This window comes from Odontesthes bonariensis, chromosome 10 (genome assembly GCF_027942865.1).
Source record: "Odontesthes bonariensis isolate fOdoBon6 chromosome 10, fOdoBon6.hap1, whole genome shotgun sequence".
NCBI lineage: Eukaryota > Metazoa > Chordata > Actinopteri > Atheriniformes > Atherinopsidae > Odontesthes > Odontesthes bonariensis.
Window position 1 is genome coordinate 6,694,366 of NC_134515.1, and position 21,832 is coordinate 6,716,197.

Sequence of the window (21,832 nt, forward strand, 5' to 3'; positions counted from 1 at the left end):
AAGAAACGGTTAGAGCAATGTCTAACAGTCCAAAATAAGTCTCTAAAGAATCTACTAAAAGCCTGTTTTCCTTGCTGCTATAACTAACTGAAGGAAGACTGAAAGTAGCAGGACAGACAGCTAAGATGATGACCACTCGGGTAAGCTGACCGAGCAGGAATCAAACTGCTCGTCAAACAACTCATCAAAAAGACTGACAGGAGCTGGAGTTATATATTCAGGCAATGTGCTCAGAATATGCATATCGACTTGATGTGGAGATGAAAGGAGCATTGTGCTCTGTAGCGTTTTTACTGAAGCGGAAACAAGCTTCCTGGAAAGATACAGAAACGTTTTTTCATTCAAAGAAAAGAAGCAGCAAACGTTCACCAGAAATATTAAAAATGCTCCAGCTGTCATTGACACCGTGTAAGCTGTTGACACCTCCAATAACTCATCCCATTTGGCTTCTCTGTTGCCACAACTGGTTTTGTCGAGAAGAAAATGTGGAAAAAAAAACATTTTCAAATAAAATCGAAGACAAGTAAACGACTGCACCCTCTGGGGATCCTCACCGTAACGGAAGAGGGAAAAAGATGTTCAACACATGATGAATCAAGCCAGACCTTTGAATCTGTGCAGGGACCGGAAGGTTTTGAACAATGACAAGTGCATTAAATATTCATTATTGTGAGCCGCAGAAGAGGACATTTGGGATATTAAAACCCGAGCTGACACAACTGCAGTGTGGCAGTTCTCATTACTGCGACAGGGTTTTGTCTATTGGTGAGTTTTGACATTGTGGCCAATATCTTTTGTATCTCAGCTCTGTCCCTCTGGCAAACACCGGACAGAAGAAGCAGAGCAAGAAAAACGTGTTGAAAGGAGGGATTGGACAAGTAAATTACTGCAACCTCAGGGGAGCCTGGCAGCGTCTCTACAGTTCAGACAAAGTAATAAGCAGTGATTTTCAGTCTCAGTCCCTTTACTGTAACTCAGTCGCATTCTGCTTATGTGTTTCTGAGATGGGGTGTGTGTGATTCATGGAGGAGTGTGTGTGCAGGTCGAGTGTTGGCGTGTAAACTTAAAACCATACAAGTGTACTTGTGAGTGTGTGCATCTGATCGTTATTCTTGTGCTTTCTTATCCACTGGGATGCTTAGATGCAGAATTAAAATAATTTCTTTGTCAGCACTTTGCAAAAACTCAATGTGTGTGTATGTGCCTGTGATGTAATGTTCTTTATGAGGCTTAAGCAAACACAACAAACAGAGATAAGATGGCCTCATTATAAAAAAATACAAACAGAAGTTGATAATAAGGTAAACTTCAAAGAAAGATCCACAACTGTGTGAGACCACTAGGCGACATACTGATTTCATGTTATGATAGAGAGAGAGAAAGAAAAGCCCTGCGCTTTCGGGAACATAATAATTAGAAATTGTTCACAAATTGGGGCCGGGCAAAACAGCAGTATTTCTGGGAGGGAGGAGGTACTTGCTACCAACAACAACATGTTCAGACTGTGCTAAGTCCAAAAGTTTAAATCCCGCAGAGTCAGTTCTTTTCAATTTCATCGCAGCTTCTTATTCCTGATCTTGGACGTGTTCCTATGGTTACCTAAGCATGGTGAAATTGTCTGTATTTTAAGTCATTTATCTTCTAAAATGTCACAGTAGCAACATAAGCTATTGTTGTCTGGATGACTCACTCAGAAAAGCTCTGGGAAGCAGCACTGCAGTGCTGGTAATCGGAGCTGGGGTAGTGAGACATGTATTACAGTTGTCAAACCAAACAGTAAGTCTTCATTTAACACCGCAAGTCTTGTTGTTGTTGTTTTTTTTACACACTTCAGATCGAGAATACATGTCACCTTTGTGTTCTTCAGAGAGGAACATTAATTTTGTTGCCCCATCTAGCTGCTGGGAGACATGGCCATGACTACAACTGCAGCTCCCTACACCAGTAAAACTGAGTCCCACAGACCTCAGAGGGCAGCAATGAACACATTGCTAATGAGCAGACCACAAAAAAGAAGACACTACACAACGGGACACAAGTCTCCACACTTAAGACTTGCAATCGTTAGGATCCAGGGCTGTCCCATTATCAAATTATCAAGTGCATTAGAGCTCTGATACAGAGTAATTTACTCTTTGCATGAGTCTGCACATTTCCAGGCATCATTGCAAGACTGTTCACTGCAAAATGGGTGACATATAAACATGATTGTAAAAATGTATATAAACTACAAGGGAGGTTGAATAAATCCAGCATCTGACGGATGCTTGTTGTGGACGTTTACTGTGTGTGATTATTCATTTGTAATTCATTGTTTCAAAGCAAAAAGGTGCTGTCACAATAACACCTCCTGTTCCGTTTCAAGCTCTCAAACACACAAGCACTGCAACTGTGAAACAATCTTAGTCTGTGAAGGTTTGGTCATTAATATTTGGGCTGTAGAATGAATACATTTCAATGAGTTTGATCTATAAAGCACCGAATCTCTACAACAACAAAATTAATCTCAAGGCTCTTTACAAATTGGAATTAGACGTTCTCTCTCACGTGTCAGTAATCCAAGTGAATGTTTCATGACAAATGTTTTCAAGCTGTATGTTTTACCTTTAAAATTGGTATAAGGTTCAAAGACTAAAATAAACAGAGTGGAACATTAAATGCTCATTTAGCAACCTGCCCCATCTCCCAAAATAGAACACTGCACAGCAACTTTCTTGACCTTTTTAAGTCAATCACACAGTGTAGTCCCAAACAAACAGTTTCCACATAATCTTTTTGATGCCAACATATATGATCAGAACTAATAGCAAACAACATACTAAAGTCTTCACAGCTGCCAAACCTATATCCATCCACTGGTTTTAATGAAATACAACCAACTTGCATACGGTTTACATTTTGCGGTTACGTTGTCCAGTCAATCTTTTACATTTTCTCTATGATGATCACAGGTGTTTAAATAACACTGGGATCATTTTGATGGCTGTAATTATGGCTCTTATTGTATTGTGCTGGAAGTTTATCAATGATATTTAGTCTACCTAACAGTTTTCACAAATCTTTTTACATTTTCTTCTCTTATTTGATACAATAAGTGTGATTTCTGTGTTTGGCACATCTATTCAACTTTATACTGTGGTACAACAATGTCAGACTGCATCAGAAAAAAAAAATGCTTTTGAGCATCATTATGGGTGACACACAAACTGAATAAAACCTCTCTGTAGTTATTCATGCAAAGGACTGAACTTTTCTTTAACTGGACCTGAGAATTCATACATTTAGAACTGAGATGAACCAGTCTAAACATGAATGTGATGACTGCACAGCAAGCAATTTAGGCAAAATGAATGATGGCGAGTTTTTTAAAAATGAAATAACAAAGAATGATGAGGGGAACAGACAAGAAAGGGAAATGATGATGGGAAGATAAACAAGCTGTGACAAACAAAATTTCATTGAAGCACTGTTAGCAGAAGGGTAAGTAAACAGAAACAGAGACCGGTTTTATTCTTAGAACACAAAGAACTATATCGCATTCAGGTGCAAAACTAATTCAAACTTCATATGGACTTTCTTTGAAACGGTCTGCTGTCAGCAAAACTTATCTAGGCCATTTCTTTTCAACACACCTTCACTCACACAGGAAACATCACCTCACTGAGTTCTTAGGTGGTAGGAAAGTGCACCGAGGCATTTTACAGTATTGAGGTCGACCGAAGCCATGTTTTGCTAAGCTTCATCAGTCTCCAAGAGTTGTTACCAGCACGCTGACAACAGAGGGAAGGTCTAGCAGAAGAGGAGGTGAAAAAAGCTGAAAGCACTGGCAAGAGAGAAGGGAAGAAAATAAGCTAAAAAGAAAAGGAGGTGTGATGAAGCAGAAGAAACAGATGAAAGGAGACAGAAAAGACATGATGAAGAAAAATATCTTAGACGAGTAAATCAAAAGCAAGGGAGCAAATATGGAAATTTATAGAAAAAGAAGGTGCCTAACAAAAGGGGAGGATGAGAATCAATATGGAGAGTAAAACTGAAAAAAAGAAGAGGAGGAAAATGAAGAAGGGATTATAAAACTGATAAATACAGCAAGATGGAGAAGCAATCTTAAAGCAGAGAAAGAGAATGAAAAGGATAGACAGAAGGGAGAGAAGAGACATGCAAAGGTGGGAAGAATATAAGCTACTTATTAAAGGCGCTGGGCTGGGGATGCAGAAAAAAGCAGCAGCAGCTTTTTCTTTGGGATCCTCCTGAGAAATCTGCGGATAATATGTTGCAGAGGAAAAACATTTTGCTTACCGCCCCTTAAAAACAGGCTTAACTAGGGGAAACCAAAAGGCACGGCAGAGAGAGATAAAACACTGCTGCTGACGGCAGCCGATTCAGTTGAGGCGCTGGACAGAACTGGGTTGGCGACTTTATCAGCTTATTTAACATATCGTGGCATTTGATAGGGGGGGCTTTGACTCACACAAACTTAAAATACCATTTGGGTGTTTCAGTGTTCGCATGCACCAGCAGGAGTGAAACCTACAGCCTTTTGCCCAAAACCGTGGCCAACAGAATATATTGGTAATGTGCAAGAGCAGTTATGATTTTATACTAAGCACAAATCAGATATAATTACTGTCTGTCTACAAGAAGACTATAGCTAGGACAGTCCAAAACCCTACACTGTGGTCACCCTTTTACAACCTTCCATTTTGTTTGGCCAAACGTTAAGGCATAGCTGATGAGGAAAAAACACCTTTTGTTGGATTCTGTGTTGGATTACAATCTTGTAGGACTTTTTGTTTCAAAGCCAGAACTTTCAGATATTAGATTAATCATATCTGTGATTTTCTTTTTCTTCCACAAATTCCAACAGATTATTTTTAGCAAGGGTGTTGTAGCACTGTAGTGTTTTCAAATGAATGCTGATATCAGCACAATGTTTCGCATGTTACTTTCACAGTGTTCCCCACCTTGGCTTAGCATGTTGACCTAACTCACATTTGCAAAACACAAATTCCTGCATTACGAGATTTATTCTAAATACTTGCTTGGTCTGACGAGCTTTCCAATGCATGGATATTTTCTGTGCTCTATAAAGTATTCATTGTTTCAGCCCTTAACTAATTTAACTAAGACTAGTCTGAATCTTCTCTGCTACAGGCTTGAGGCTGCACTTTATCTACTGATATTTGTAATCTTCATATTCATGTAGCTTTTCTTTGCACACACACCTGCCCTACACTGTGCTCCTGTGCTTGGAACAGTTAAAGATAGATAAGATGGGACTTTTCTCAAAAGTAATTTTTTTCTAGGGCGTATAACAAATAGAATGGTGCTGCTCTGCCCCAAATATCTGTCAGTGTTTTATCACTTCTTGCCTCGTGTGTGTCTGGCTCCCAGAAAGGCTCTGAAATGGCGAAAGCCAACAATGTGGCTTCAAAGATAGCTGCACACATGGGCAAGGTTTCTTATCACCAGGTTATCATAAAACCACACTTTCACCATCCCGGAGGAAGACTAGAGCGCGATTGAGGGAGAATGTCAAACTGTCTGGCCCTTTTCTTGGCAATCCCACCACGCTGTCCGTCTGAGAAATTAATCTTCTGTCATCTTTAGATGGGAATCTCACACTTATCTGTCTCCACCCACCCACACCTCCCTCCCTCCCTCCCTGCCTCTTGTCAGTCCTCTTATCACTCAAGCTCTTTCTCTATTACTTCCATTTTATTATTTACCTTTTTGCCCACCTTCTCTGGTATTTACAGTATCTCCATGTGCTGTTCTTTTTTGTCTTTTAGCTATTGCAGACAGAATTCACTCTGCTTCTCTTTTCAGGCCATTATACCTTGCCAGGCCACTTATCTTCCATCTGTACCCCTGCGTAACACACAGCTCAACGCACTGACATATACCCACAGAAACAGCTCAACACAGCTCTCACACACACCCATCAAACTTTCCATTCCTCTGTAAACTGTCATATTGTTATCAGCAGGGCTGTGATAGTATTTTAGCCCCCCCCCCGGCTTTGGATGTGACACTGTGTAGAACTGAACACCTTATCTACTGAAAGGAGATGACATTTCCTTGACATTCGGCTTCATAATAGGGATTGCAGTAGATGTCTCAACATCTATAATGCACTCTGTTGTGGAAGTTTTTAGTTAGCTTATGATGAATTCTAACGGATCGGTGTTATTCAAACCACAGCAGGTTTATTTGAGATTTTTTTTAATTTTTTTTTTTAAGTCAATTAAAGCAGGAAATCCAAGACAAACTTATGAAACTTGTTTCCCAACCAGATAACGTTTGCACACTCAAAAAAAAATTTGTTTTCAAAATGACATCATGTCTCTTGCACCTTGGATTTAATACTCAAATCAAAAATGGGAAATAAAAAAAAAATGACTAAAGTATGAATTAGATTTCTAATCTACAAATTGAACACACCGATATCTCCTTTGAATCTAACACTCCAGCAGGCCTGAAGTAAGACGATCAAAAGGCAACAAAGACAGGAATACTGTGGGAACAGACTGAGAATGTGAGGGGAGGGATGGATGGAAGCAAAAAAGGAGACATGCTTACATGTTTCTCCCCTTCGATCCTCTTGTCAGCCTGTTGAACAGCCTCCAGGTACTTAAAATGCAACTCCATTAGTCGATCAACCTGAGGAGAGAATGAAACAGAGGCAGACGGTGGTAAGGTGAGGGATGCAGCAGACAAGAAAGCAAAGTGAAAATGAGAGAGACATGAAGGGAAAGGAGAGAGAACAAAGCAGAGACTGAACAATACCAAACTCTGAGGGCAAATATAGAAATACACTACCTGTAATAAATAAGAAAACACAAAATAATCTGATAGCAGCGATTTAATACTCCCTTTGTTTCAGTACACCATTAATTGCTTGTTGTTCTTTTAGGCATAGACAAGCCCGACCTTAAAGGTTCATGAAGCACACCATGCATATGGTGGATTGTGCATACCAATAACATACCCGATTACTTGTCTGCCACCATGACTGGCTTCAGCAGAACAGATCAGGCTTGACAAACATATCACAATTTAAAGTGTCAATTTATTCACCCTTTTCTCATAATGAGACATTTATTTCTAAATGAAAATGGAGAAAAGAAGAAAAATAATATGGCAAATGTGTGGCTAAAAAAAAAAATAGACAATTCAAGTTAAAATACAGGAAGAAACATCCTAGAGATATCACCAAAAAGCCTGATCAATGTGTGCTTGGTTCTATCATAAATAGCTAAAAAGACTGCAAAGACACAGAGGTTTCTTTTGTGCACAATTAAAGTTTGGCAGAGAAAGGTGCATTCATGTAGTACCCTTCTGATTCCAATGACAACTAATTGTTCTGTAACAAAAGCATAGATGCATGATAGCAAGCATGATAAACAGAAACACTACAACTAAGGTCTCCTGATGAAGCAATCTGCAAGCAATCAATAACAGCAGATATACAAAAACTGTGAAGGTGGAAGGACAAAAGACAAAACAAAGGGCGAACGATACAAAAACCAACCTTCTCACAGTCGTTCTCTGTAAACTTGTTGAGGAGTCTGGTTCTCTGCTGGGATTTGAGATTTCTCAGCATGGAGGCGATGATGGAGCAGACGTGTTCTGTGGAAAGGTCGGAAATAAAGCTGAATCATGTTCATTTATAACGCCAAACCCACATCTTAAACCCTGTGCCGATGACTAAGTTTAATTAATCAAACCAAATGAATTAATAAGACAACACGAACAGTGAATATATCCCCTGTGGCAGCACTACAAGGGCCACTACTAAAATGACTCCCACCCAGCAGGTGGATGGTGTTTAAACTATGACCCACTCTACTGAATCTTAGTTAAGACGCTTTGAAACTCGAAAAAGAAAGATTACTTCTAACCTCATTCACACCCACAGTCACGGCTCTCAGAAACAACATACTGATTAGCACTTGATAATTTGCCATTACAGCATGAACCCAGCTCAGCATGGATATGCTTCGAGAGTGTTTTGAACAACAGGAGCAGAAAACGTAAATGAAATTTAGAAATCAATTTTCATTTCAGGGCATGCTGCAACGTGCAATGGCTTTGGCTGAGGCCAAATTACATCTCTTGCAGTGTTAGAGTTTTTGCCTGTGGCAGCTCTGGGGCAATTTAGCTGCCGGGAGGTCTAAAGACATGTTAATTGACTAAATTAGCAAGAGAAACTAGTTAGTTCAAATGAAAGCCCTTGTTAACCCAATTCATGCCACACAAAATGGATATCCTCTTAGTCACAGGCTGAAAGAGCAGGTGGATATTATTGTACAATATTGCTCTATAACACTGGATGAAAAATGCACCGTACACACAGGGGGGGGGGGGGAACAAAATATGACATTGCACAATCTTTGGATATACAGAGCAGAGGCAAAAAAAAGAAAAAAAATGTAATTGGACTTTATCAACAAGAGGTCAATATTTTCTCTCAACAAGGCTTTGCAGTTGCTAAGCAACAAGAGTGCGGGAATCAATCCCATTTCAGCTTTTTAAAAGGGGTCGTGTTTGCTGTCAGCTCCCTTTAGTGCAATCCCCTGTGACCCGCAGCGTCTTTACCCACAAGACACGAAGACTGGAAAAACTAAATGCTGTAACACATGCTGACGTTCGTTCTTTCAGAATACACAAATATCCACCAAGAGCTACAATTTGAGCTGACGAAGGCCAGAACATGCACAGAAATATTTAGAAAAACTACTGTCATGCTGCTTTAGAAATACAGTTAATTTGAAAGAACACTAACAAAGAAATGAATAAATTGCCAAATGCTAATTACTGATGACTTTGTGAATCAAAAGTCGAGTACTAATGTTTTACCTTAAATTTATTCTCATTTAAGCCATTAGGAATGTCATTAAAGCCCCTGAAAATGTGACTTTACATCTTCAAGTGAATAAATGAGCAGAAATACTAAAACCAATACAAGTGCTCTTTGTGAAGTGTGAATATTCAGGTTTATTTAGGTTTCGTTAAGTGTGGGCGCCCAGCCACTGGTGAGCATTGAGCCAGTGCTTTTTTGGCATTAAACCTTTATTTGGTCGTGGAACATCTAGAAGGTCACCTGTAAGTGGATTTTATGGACGAAAGGCACTCACAACGCACGCACAACAGCTGAACCATCTGTCACAGCACAGAACACAGAATCTCAGTTTCCAATAGATAAGTTTGTCATTACTTTTCTCTTTAAATGGTAAATAGTTGTCAGATGCTAAAACTTTAACAATTAATTAAGTTTAACCATGAAATTTGGTATGCCACAGAAAATCCTTGTATGAAAAACCTTCAGATGATGGCATGTCAGAGGAGCAGGGAAATACATATATTAGCCTTTTCACCGACATACTAAGTACCGGTAGTAGGATGATTACTACAAGTAATTAAAACTATGCTCTCTGCTGCACATCGGGCAGGTTCAGTCCACGAATCCCTTATCTTAAATTAGACAACCTTATTTCCTGTACACAATGACGAACAGGCCAACTGCCATTTCCAAAAGGACACTACTTTATCAACTTGATCCAACTGGTAATTGATGTCACCACCTGCACGCCCTGCCCAAGCGGCTATTGATCGCTAGCTGTGCAACACTCTCCAAAGAGTTTAAAACTAAACAGACTCTTCTTTTGAGCCTTCTGAAGGGGGGGGGGGTTGTAATGTGGGTTTCAGAGAAAGGCACTGGCTAAATAAGGCAAGGCAAGGCAATTTTATTTATAGAGCACAATTCATACACAGGGTAATTCAAAGTGCTTTACAGCTACATAAAATCACAAGAAGGCAATAAAACAATTAAAAAGGAATAAAAAAAAACTAAAAGAAAGAAATTAAAAAAGAAAGAAATTTAAGACCCATTAAAATAATCATTAATTAATTAAAAAGTGAAGAGTGCAGATAAAATACTTTCAGGTGTCATATGCACAGCTAAATAGAACTGTTTTCAGCCTGGATTTAAACATTGTCAGAGTTGAGGCCTGTCTCACATCTTCTGGAAGACTGTTCCAGATTTTAGGAGCATAAAACTGAAACGCAGCCTCACCTTGTTTAGTCCTGACTCTGGGCACCAGCAGGAGACCCCTCCCTGAGGTTCTCAGAGCCCGAATTGGTTCATATGGCTCTAACATGTCAGAGATGTACTTTGGCGCTTGACCGTGAAGAGACTTGTACACAAGCAGAGCTGTTTTAAAGTCTATTCTCTGAGCGACAGGAAGCCAGTGCAGAGACCTGAGCACTGGACTAATATGGTCGTATTTCCTGGTTCTAGTCAGGACTCGAGCAGCAGCGTTCTGGATGTACTGCAGCTGTCTTATAGCCCGTTTAGAGAGCCCAGTGAGCAGGCCGTTACAGTAGTCTAACCTGCTGGAGACAAACGCATGGATCAGTCTCTCTAAGTCTGGTTTAGACACTATTCCTTTGATTCTGGCAATGTTTTTTAGATGGTAAAAAGCTGCTGATGTTACAGATTTAATGTGGCTGTTAAAGTTCAGGTCTGAGTCCAATATTACCCCGAGATTTCTAACTTGATAGTTAGGTTTTAGAGAGAGAGTCTCAAGGTGACTGATAACACTTTCTCTTTGTTTCTGTGGGCCACAGACAATAACTTCAGTTTTGTCTGAGTTTAGCTGGAGGAAATTGTTTTGCATCCACACACTGATCTGTTCGATGCAGCGAGACAATGTATCTACAGGCCCGTGTTCTCCTGCCGTCAGTGACACGTAGATCTGAGTGTCATCTGCATAATTGTGGTAGGACACATTATAGCTGCGTATTAGCTGGCCTAGTGGAAGCATGTACAGATTGAACAATACGGGTCCCAGGATTGACCCCTGGGGAACCCCACAGATCATAGCCATTTGGTCTGAGACACAGTTACCAATTTCAACAAAATATTTCCTGTCCTCCAGATAGGACTTGAACCAGTTTAAAGCACGACCAGAGATTCCCACCCAGTCTTCTAACCTCTGTAACAAGATCGCATGGTCAACTGTGTCAAAGGCAGCACTCAGGTCCAGCAGAACTAAGACTGTGACTCTACTTGCATCTGTGTTCAGGCGGATGTCATTTGTCACCTTGATCAGAGCTGTCTCAGTGCTGTGGTGGGGCCTAAAGCCTGATTGGAAAGTATCAAAAGCATTGTTAGACAGGAGAAAGTCACTAAGCTGTTGGTATACAACTTTTTCTAGGACTTTGCCTAAGAATGGCAGGTTTGATATGGGCCGGTAGTTGTTCAGTACTGTGGCATCAAGATTGCTCTTCTTTAGAAGAGGCTTAATGACAGCGGTTTTTAAGGCCTTTGGAAATGTTCCAGTCTGGAGTGAGATGTTGACTAGATGAGCGAGTTGTGGTAACAAACTGCTCAGCACAGACTTTAGGAATCTAGTGGGCAACTCATCAAGGCAGCACGTTGATGAACTCAGACTGCAGATGGTCTCTTCGACTGTTTTGTCAGTAACAGGTGTGAAATGTGTCAGCTCTAGGTGTCTAGCTGGCTGCAGAGTAGTTATTTGTGTTGTGGAAATTATTGCATTTTTAATAAGACAGCTTCTTCATTTAGAAAGGCATGCAATCGATACTTCATTTAGGAGTTTTGCTTCACACTTGAATACTGAACAAAGAAATAGATAATAAAAAACTAAAAATCAACCACAAATCTCTGAAAAACCTCTGACAGCAGAATATGTGCACAGGGAAGGCCAGTCTGCTGAACCATTCCATTTCACTGCTTCACTTTGGGCCAGCCTTTACTGTGGTGAGCCTGGTAGTTTATCTGTGTACACCTCCACATAATTTCATCTTAAAAAATAAATATATCAATGAACACAAGATTCTGCATTTGCTGTGCAGGCCATCAGCATTACAAACGCTACCTGAACAACAGAAAGTCTGCGGAGACAATAAGTGGCTGTTTGCCGTCAATTGAAAATGCTCTACATGAATGTCAAAAAAGGTTTTAGCTTCATCCAAATGTATCAATCATTTTCCAGAAATAACGACACCATAAGAAGCCACAACAAGGTGAGGGAAAAACAAAGGAACACAAACATGATGAAAAGTTTGGTGACAGAAAGCACTTTTGACCATTAAAATTCATCTGAAAAACTACGATTGCAACTTTGTTTCTAGAACATCTCCGGTAAAATGCCCTGTGTGCAATTAAAAGTCATGTAATAACTCTCTGGCACCTTTCCTTTTCCATTTAGTCACATTTAGCTTTTTCTTATATATATATTATATATAATCTATATATATATATATATATATATATATATATATATATAAATAAATTATAATGTATATATATATATTTTTTTCCATCTCTCTAAAACACCTTAATGTTTATTTTAAAGTTCTGTTTCACAATATTCTGTGTCATTCCAACTAAACCTAAACAGCTTGATGAATCAGCAACTAAACACTGCTGTTAGACTTTGTATTTCTAAAAGGTAATGCAGCAAAAACCTTCTATCGGAACTACACTGCAGTAAATCAAGTCTACGAGAAATTTTCCCAAAGTGATATAAAGATGCGCATAATACCTTAAATATCGAATATCCTCCCTTACACTTTCATCACTCGGTTCAGCTTTACCGCAGGGGATCAAAAGCACAAAGTTAACATGCAAATAACTCAAAAGAGGCCTGGACTCATTTGAAAATGACTTGCTGAAGTGCGGCATTTCTCTGAACGACAGAGGAGCAGATAGGTGGTACTGATTAGGGCTGGACTGATGGTGCCCTGGGGAGAGCAATCAACCTCTCAGCACAGGCAACTCTGTTAGGAGTTACAGTCTGCACAAACGCCCTGAAGAGGAGACACTGAATTCTGCCTCTGAAATGTACTAATTGTAAAGTACTACAACGATTAAAACTTTCATCATTATGCATCTTTCAGAACAGTTACTCAAAGCCAACTCTAGAAACACACTTTACAAAACACACAGCGTCAAAAGAAAAGAGGAAAAAACATCTCCAGAGGGGGATCTATGGTCTTTAGACTGAAATAGGTTTATCGCAGTGCTTATTTATATTCTGAGCACTGACTGCTTGGCAACTGAAGTTAGATCACGGTGATCAAAATCTAATTGACCGAAAAGTTCATGTTGTGAAAATGAGTCATACTTTATAGTTTGAGAGGCCCTCTTGAAACAAAACGTGTTGCTGCATGTTTTGCATTAGCTACTATGATTGCCTTTGCTCCAACACATACAATGTACACACACATTTGCATTCCCTTGGGTCTTTATACAATCACAATTCATAGGTTTTAATAAAAAATTCATACAAAACATACAGCATAATGCAAATATATTCTACCTTGAATAATGTTCCACCTTAAAAACCTGCCATACATTACAAAGTAGCTCATATGAAAATGATTGGAGCTAATACATTTTCCCCTCTACTGAGTGATACATTTCTTAGAAATATTCTGCATTTCCCTTCATGAAGAGAATGTTAAGTGTTTCAAAATTGAAAAATATAAATATGTCACTGCATATTTCATTAGTGTGTAAGTTTAAAGAGATAAAACATGATCAGTAACCACAGGAGGAAAGACCATATGTGAAGAAGATGGTAATTAGATACATCTTTACACAAGGATCTAACAGCAAATCTCACCCTCTGAAATGCACTAGTAACTGGATTAAACGGGACGACTGCGACAACAAAGATTACAATCAAATCAGCATCATGTAAAATGTCATTGATTTAAATCTGTGCCCAAGGCAGTTAGTGCTGGGAGGGGGGTGATTTAGCCAGAGATGTATTTGATTCTTTGCTTTTGATTAAAATATGCAATTCAAAATTCATTATTAAAGCCGGTTAACCAATTTTCTCTATTACAGTCACTATTATCATTTATTTTGCTTTCAAAAAATTTCCTTCGTTAATCATAGGAGGGAATTGTTGCCTGATAAAAGTCTTGTTTTTGTATTGAAACTGCACCTCTTAATGTTTCTTTCTTTGCTCCTTGAGAGGATGCTTTAACAAAGGAATTCTGTTTCCATTAAATGGACCATTCCTTTTTTTAATCTCAATGTGAGCATCCAGCAGACCTACAGAGGTATGAAATTTCTCAGGTCCTCTAATTCAGGTCCCTTTTCTGCCAGCATGCCTCACTCGTTACTTATTTTCGCGCGTGCATTAGAAAATAAGGGTCATAATACAGGCATTCACAGTGATGGAAAGTTTATGTGTGGCATTCAAATTATATCAAGAACAAAGGCCCCTCTCTCTTAACCTCTTCTGCACTCACTCTATATCAACACAACAAACAAATGCATGCGGGCACACAAAGAAACACTTTCTGAGTTGGAGCTGGAGATGGAGCTAGGACTTTTGTGTCTCGCCATGTAAATTAGTTGTTTACTTCTGTTCCCTTTCGCATTCACTCGCATCATTAGGCACCTAAATATAACAACCGGCTGCCACCAATTTCCATCATACAATCTCATTTCACTGGTAATGACAAAGTACATACACCAATAAACTGAGACCCTAAAACAAGTTGCAGTGATGTGACAAGAATACTCATGAGCAGAAACATGTCGTTTGTTGTTTGGATTCTCTTTTCTTCCCCACATTTCCTTACACTTTTTTCTTCCGACTTACAATGTCTCTGTTAATTATGCCGTTCTCTATGCTAATATGGTCTGGCAATCTCTGGTCATTTGGGCTGTTTCCATTTTCAGAAGGGATTTCATTGGAAACAATGTTTGCACTGAGGTTTATGATAGAGAGAGCTATGGAATGAATGTTAAAAAGAGGCAGGACTCAGGACAGAAAGGTCGCTACCTAGTAATTGCTTTTGTTTGGAGCTTATGATAGTCAATTAATCTACAGTGTTATTGTCTTATTCAGGAGGACCACTTGATTAATGGCATTTTCAATTAGAAGTCTTACAGAGAAGGATGGTTCACTCAATACGTCTTCCATTATGACAGGCATCCCATTACACCATTGACAAATCAAAGGAGGCATGGTGGGAAGTACTATCCCGGCTCTATTTCTCATCAACAAGAAAAATAAAAAATAATTATGAGTAAAGCATGAGTATTAAAACTGACCCAACCCAGACAGGTCAGCGGTGCACATGTCTTTTAACATTTCTGTGTTAAAATAAATGTATTTGTAAATATGTTATCTCTCTATCTGATATAAGAGGGCAGACCCTCTACTTGAATGATTCTTTGGAATCAATAGCTCACTGAGACACTCAGAAAATCATAAAATTTTAAAATAGATTTCTTTAAGAATTTGACAAATTCAGAATATTTGTGCGTTATAAGTGTACGTTTTGAATGCCGAAGTTCCTCGTTTCTGGTCAAATTTGTTCACATAAAACTAGCTTGCTTGCCGAAACATTCTTATATTTCAGGATGCAGTTCAACATCTCATTGTAAAGACTGTCTTTTCAGAGTGAGCCCGCCTTGCCAAGGGATTCAAGACAGTGTGGGTGGGAGCTTTGGCTGCTGGACAGGTTTATCTTCCATTCTGTTCTTCCTGCCGCTCATAGGGGTCAAAAGCTAATTCACTGAGTCTCTGGGTGATACGCGACACAATGGAAGACAATTTGTTCTCCTCTGCACAGATGAGAAACCCCACTGGACGTATAAAACTTAATTAATGCAGACAGTGAAAGGGGAGGGGTTTCACATTTTCAACGTAGGTAAACAAACGGATCTGGCAGCTGGACAAGGCTTCAACCAATTTTACTCCATTTTCTTCTCTTTCTCTTGTCCAGAATAACATGGACCCGTGTCTCTTTTTTTCTGTCCTTATATCTCGGGCTCTTGTTTGCATTTCCTATCTCTCACTCAGAGACCAGAGAGGTTCGAGAGCACAAACACGAAAATCAATCAAGATTGGATTGATAGTGTAGACTGACAGGCCAAAGAGGCGGCAAACCATGTTTCATGGGCAGATTAGGACTGAGTGTGTCCCCAGAAAAACACATTGTTGAACACAACGAGCAGGAAACTAAAGAAAGAAACTAATTTTTATTAGCTTAATCACCTGAATTATTACAGTCAGTGATATATATTCTTCAACTCTTTTCGTTGTGTGTTTCACTAAATATTTAAATATTTGGCACTTCTTGAAATAGATGCCCCAACTGGCCAAAACTTCATTTCTAAGCATCTGCACCTCAGGCTTTCTCATGTTAATTGAGCTCAACTTTAATAAAGTTTTAGATTGTATTCTTAAATCGGAATTTTTGCTAATATTTGGAATATGCAGTCATTTTCTACTGTGGAAATATACCAAATCTAAAACAATAAACCAGTAGCCTTTAGTGCGCCTTGTTCTACTGCTAAAATATGTGACTAAATCACAAAAAGATAAAGGTTTGAGTTCATTCAAAATGTCCAAATGTTAAACATTTATAAAAAATTTGATGTGAAATATTAAAAAGCGAAAAACCAAAAGGTCTGCATACAAACAAAAGGGAAGTTAAACTTCCTGAAAGTAACATGGAAACAACTCATCAGTTATCATCTACCTCCCTTAGATTTTACTCTGTCACCTGTTACAGTTACATATTACTTAGTTGGCCTTTTATTTAATATTGGCCTGTTGAGGGAATAAACAGGACTTCTACGTTTTTCAGCTTTCGGAACGCTTGAATTAGTTCATAATCAAAGTTTTCCATGACATACAGAGACAAAATGTTCACTTTAAGGAAGCCATTGAAATCCTTGTTCAGTCTTCATTATTCTAAAGTTAGATTTGCTTCAATGAAAGCTACGTCACACTAATTTCAGAGATCAAAACTGGATGACATATTGGTACCTCACGATGGCACTTGCAAAGAAACATAACTGTTGCATGGTTGTACTAAGGGACTGACCTTCATGCTCTTTCTCAGAAGCACCAGTTTTCTTCATCTTCTTGGGGGTTTTCATGAAAAGTGGATATATGGTTCTCAAGCCCAGGATGTCCACAAATTTATGGCAGTTATCTGCTCCCTCTGCTCCGATCATCCCATGATCCAGGACCTTCAGAGCACTGGTTCGTGACATTTTCTTTTCTCTGCATAGAAGAGAAAAAAACATCAATATATAATACATAACAAAAAAAATGCACTTTTCAATTGTGTCCTGAAAAAGCATGGCTACAGTTAAAATGTCTGCCACACACTATTTGACTTTCGGTGAACCAGGAGTAAAACCACATTTGATCATTTAAACGTTTTCAGGATTTTTTCATTTCTCTTCATATAGGATCAAAATTTAAGAATGGCCCCACCCCCAATTAACTCAACTCAATTTTCAATTCACAACTATGCTCACCAGGTTTGCCAATTTCCTAAAAAAAAGTCTGGGCTGAATGCAGGCTAGTTTAGCACCTGAGCTTTTACTATGAAACTATACTGTTGTACAAAAGGGCAGCATTAGATTTGGCATTCTCCTGCTGAAAAAAGCAAGCGCCTCCCTGGAAAAGTTACTACGTGAATGCTCCAACACCCATTTGTACATAATTATCAACATAAAAGGTGTCTTTGCAGACTGACTAATTGCCAGTGTAAGATAGACTAATGCACCATCATGGATAGGCATTACAAACTAAATGGTCCCTTTCTTCTTTAGCCCCGAGTACACAGCGGCCATAATTTTCGAGAAGAATTTAAAACTTTTGAATTATGTACCCAGAGTTTCCCACTTTGCCTCCATCCATCTTAAATGAGCTCAGAACCAGAAACGACTAGTAGGCTTTACTTTCTTTTTCCTTTTGCATGGTAGACTTTTCTATTGCACCTTAACCGTTTATAAAAGGTGCCTGGCTTTTCTCGGTTTTCAACACGTTTTCTCTGCAATGTTTTACCCATTATGACCTTCATTTAAAAAGTCCCCTCTAAAATCTGAGGGTTTTCTTTCATAGTGACATAAAAGCCATTTTGGATGTTAAACCTTCTGCTTTTATTGCAAGTTATTGACTGCACTCATGCTTATTTACATTTTCTAAAACACATTTTTTTGTGTGTTTTGAAAATACGGATTAGATGCAGATGCTACAACAGGTTTGAAAAGTAAAAATTTGTCACATGTTGCATTAGGCTGTATTTGGTTAAAATCAAATAAAGGTGGTTTGTCCAAACTTACAACGGTTTTACATGGACATTTACTGGAACTTACTCAGAGGAATAAACAGTCCTATCCAGAAATCAAGGAGCATTTAGTAATCTAACCGTACCAAAAAAACAAAAACATCTGCTGACAAAAAGCAAAAGAGCTGACTGAAATACTTGAGCAAATATCTTACACAGAGCTTGCTGTGGCTCAGTGGGGTCGTCCGCTAACTTGAAGGTTTGCGGATCGATCCCCACTCTCACTGCTCAAAAAAAGATTGGTGCCAACATGTGCCAACCTGAATGGGTCAAATGCGGAGGAGTAATTTTGTGTATTTCGTGTGACAATGACTACATGACAATAAAAAAGGAATCTTAAAATAAACTGAACTTTGGCTCCACTTCACACTCACAAAATTTGGTTGATTTTTATTAGAAAATACTGTTGACCCAGAATACTGCACATGAGCTCAATATAAATCTGCCAGCAAGAAAAACATATCAAACAATTTTCGGATAATTGTTCTCTCAAGCAAATATTCTGCCATACAAATATTTATCTCTTTTCCATCATCAAAGCATTGCCATGATAAGGCTAACCCAATGTTTCTCACTCCATCTACACTCCCCACTCCACCTCCGAGGAAATGTAGCTGTCTGTCAGAGTGTCACTTCCTCCATTTCCACCAATGACAGATGACAGTGTTTATCTCAGAGGAGGAACACATATTTCAGGCAGTTGTGTCTGGTCCTGCAGACAGAGACATTATATATGATGGACAGCTCGGGCAGGGGAGAATGATATGCAGTATACTTTCCAAAGCCAAACTAAGGCAATTCAGCTGGTCGACAGCAAATGTAACTCATCCTCCTGGTGACTTGAACTACCCTGCTGACACCGTGAAATGGACTGTGGGTTATGTCATTTGGAGACTAGCACGGCAGCAGTAAGTTTATGTTTAGAGAAGAATCTAGAATACAATTTAAGAGTTGATTAACCCGTGTGTTAACCCAAACACTGGTCGACATATTCGGATTTTTGACCAGAAATTAGTAACAAATCATTTGAAAGGAAATAGCACTCAGTATTATGAAACAGTGACGCATTCAAAATTTGCCAAGAAGCATCTTCGCAGACATTTATCTGAAAATAGAGCTTTAGTAGCTCTCAGGTTCAGCTGCAGCGCCAGCTCCCACACACATTTTGTGTCTGAAATTCATCAAGAAACCAGGAGTGATATCTTTTACGTGCCAGAGGTATGAACAGGCTGAAATTGAGTTTTTAATGGAAGTGTCCCATTCTGTTTGCCATGGTTTTTGTCATTTCATAACCATAAAACTATACTGAAACAGGGAAATGTTTTTAAAGTTTTAGCATTTTGGGCAATGGGACAGCTTGTGTAAATAATTACACTTTCAGAGATGCACAGTGGGGTTATCATTCAATTTGATAACGAAGCCATCCTACTGCACTTAGTTTCAAACAGAGGTCGTGGTCTGCACCGTCTGTTAAGACAACAGAAATGCAGAATCCCTTCCCTTGTAAAGAAGATTTTAGCGAAAGTAATGCCTTGCTCTGTTCTTGCAGCTCCTCTTTATTTGGGTCTTTTTTCATTCTTTACTTTCCCTGGAGGATGATCAGAAGAGAACAGAAAAAGGTTTTTGCATTCCAATAATGAGATATTGATCCAGCCCTTAAACCTGTGTGTCCAGTGATGTAATTACGGGTGCAGAAGCTGTGAGTTTCATAAATGCGTGTAATGCGTCTTTATGAGTCTTTAAGGTCAGATCTCTGCCTTGATGCGCTCCACCAACTGTTGATTGATAGGATCAATATGGCAGCCTCACAAGGCAATAGAGTAGACAGATGTACAGAGCGAAGGAAGAACAGGAAAGAAATAAAAAGCTGGGGATTGTGTGTATCAAGAGGTTTCTGTACTGGGCTGAAGACTGCGTGTTTTCCTATATAACACTATTTCATTATTCGACACGATAATGAAAACATATGTCATATATCATGCAAAATAAAGAAAACTAATCACAATAATTATTAATGATAATGATCATCGTCATCCTTTAACTGTAGTATTTCGATCAATATTTTCCCTGCATCTGTGACTCAGATAAATCTAAAAGTATGGCCAAGTAATGTCGCTTCAGTTTCATAATGCATGATAAGTGGTTATCTATCAATGACCGTACTTGCATTTAGGCAGCAGAGCAATAAAGAAGAATCTAAGCTCATATGAGCTACCCTTCATAAAGATTTGTAAGTTTCTTAGAATCTGAAAGCTGCTTACAACACAAAGATTATCGTTTTGCTGCTGACAACTGGTTTCTAAAGTCAGTCTCCCTCCAATTCTCACATACTCACTAATTCATAAAAGATGAATAAACTAATTTCTCGCACGGTCAATGCGTCTAACATAAGTTCTGTTAAATTCTATTAAACAAAATCATTTTCAGATATTTTATATTTTAGAGATTTCATAGATATTTCATTTTTTATAGCTCATAGCTTTTTAGATATCAACATAACAGTTTGCAAGTGTCTATCAATATTTCAATGTTATGAGCAGGCTCATTATTGCTGACCGAGCCAAAGCACTCAATGTAGACAGTATCAAAACAAAACTGTAACTCATGATCAATCTAAAAAGCCATAAAGGATATAGAATATACCTGGATTCCCCAACTCGCCAGATAACATTAACACAGCAGAAACCAGGGATTCTAAGTTTCACCACAGAAATAGCTGCTACAACATTCAAAGTCAAACGTTTAATGTGGGAGCTCCTGAATGAATAAGAAGACAGAACATGGATCATGACAAGAAAGCAATTAAATCAGAGCTATGAATAGCTCATCTCAGGTTGTTCCTGCAGTTATGCAGTAATGCATAAATGAAACACCTTAAACCTTGTAGAAATGTGTAGCATTATCAGATTTTAAGTGAATAGAACTGACGAGCACTTCCTTGTGTTTCTACTGCAGAGTGGGAGTCGGCTGAAAAGACGTGGCTGGCACCATGAGCTGCAGAGGTCGAGAAAGCCCCAGAATGAGATTGCTCTAATTGTGACAAGAAAGCAGCTAAATGAGTGGAATAAACAGTTCAACTCTGATCTTTTCACAGTGATTACCCTCCAAAAAGGCAAATAAAAACACTGGAAACCCCACATGGACGAATCCTTTTTTGTTACATGGGTTTATATAGCTGAAGCTCAATTTCTTGTTTGAAGCCTGTTCGGAATTGCAGCGCAACACCTCCTCTGCGGCAGACAACAGGAGACCCCAATGATACTATTTAGAGCAATAAGATGTTAGCCTCTGATTTCTTCACAGTTCCTATGCTCTAAGACACAAATAAAAACACCCAAAATCCCATATAAGTATGTAACATTGACAGATTTTTTTAAGTGATTCAACAAACTTCCTGGTTCAAACGTAGGCTCAGCATGACGGGGCCGAAACTCTGGTGAGATGGAGCGGCACACTTCGGCTAACTTAGACCTCAGTAGAAATCTAACATACCATGATCTGACACGTCATTTAGCTCCTGGACAAAGACCCAGAGGCCGTTCTGGTTGCTGTAGGTCGAAATGCAACAGCAGTGTATTGAAAGCTGACTGCTGCATGCGGGAAGGAAGCCTTACAGGGGAACTTCGTTTTTTTATAATAATCGAGATCCCCATATATCCATATAACAGGAGTGAACGGGGCATTGACA

The 21,832-nt window shown here is 38.9% G+C and overlaps 1 protein-coding gene across 1 annotated transcript in view; it reads right to left on the minus strand.

Moving 5' to 3' along the window:
* Window positions 1–21,832, minus strand: part of ctnnbl1 (catenin, beta like 1) — a 54,760-nt gene that overhangs the window by 15,531 nt on the left and 17,397 nt on the right. Inside the window, exons 11-13 of the mRNA XM_075476082.1 lie at window positions 16,888–17,069; window positions 7,532–7,629; window positions 6,580–6,660 (exon numbers count right to left, since the gene is read on the minus strand). Coding sequence (XP_075332197.1) covers window positions 6,580–6,660; window positions 7,532–7,629; window positions 16,888–17,069 — 361 coding nt within the window. The remainder of the gene's footprint in view (window positions 1–6,579; window positions 6,661–7,531; window positions 7,630–16,887; window positions 17,070–21,832) is intronic.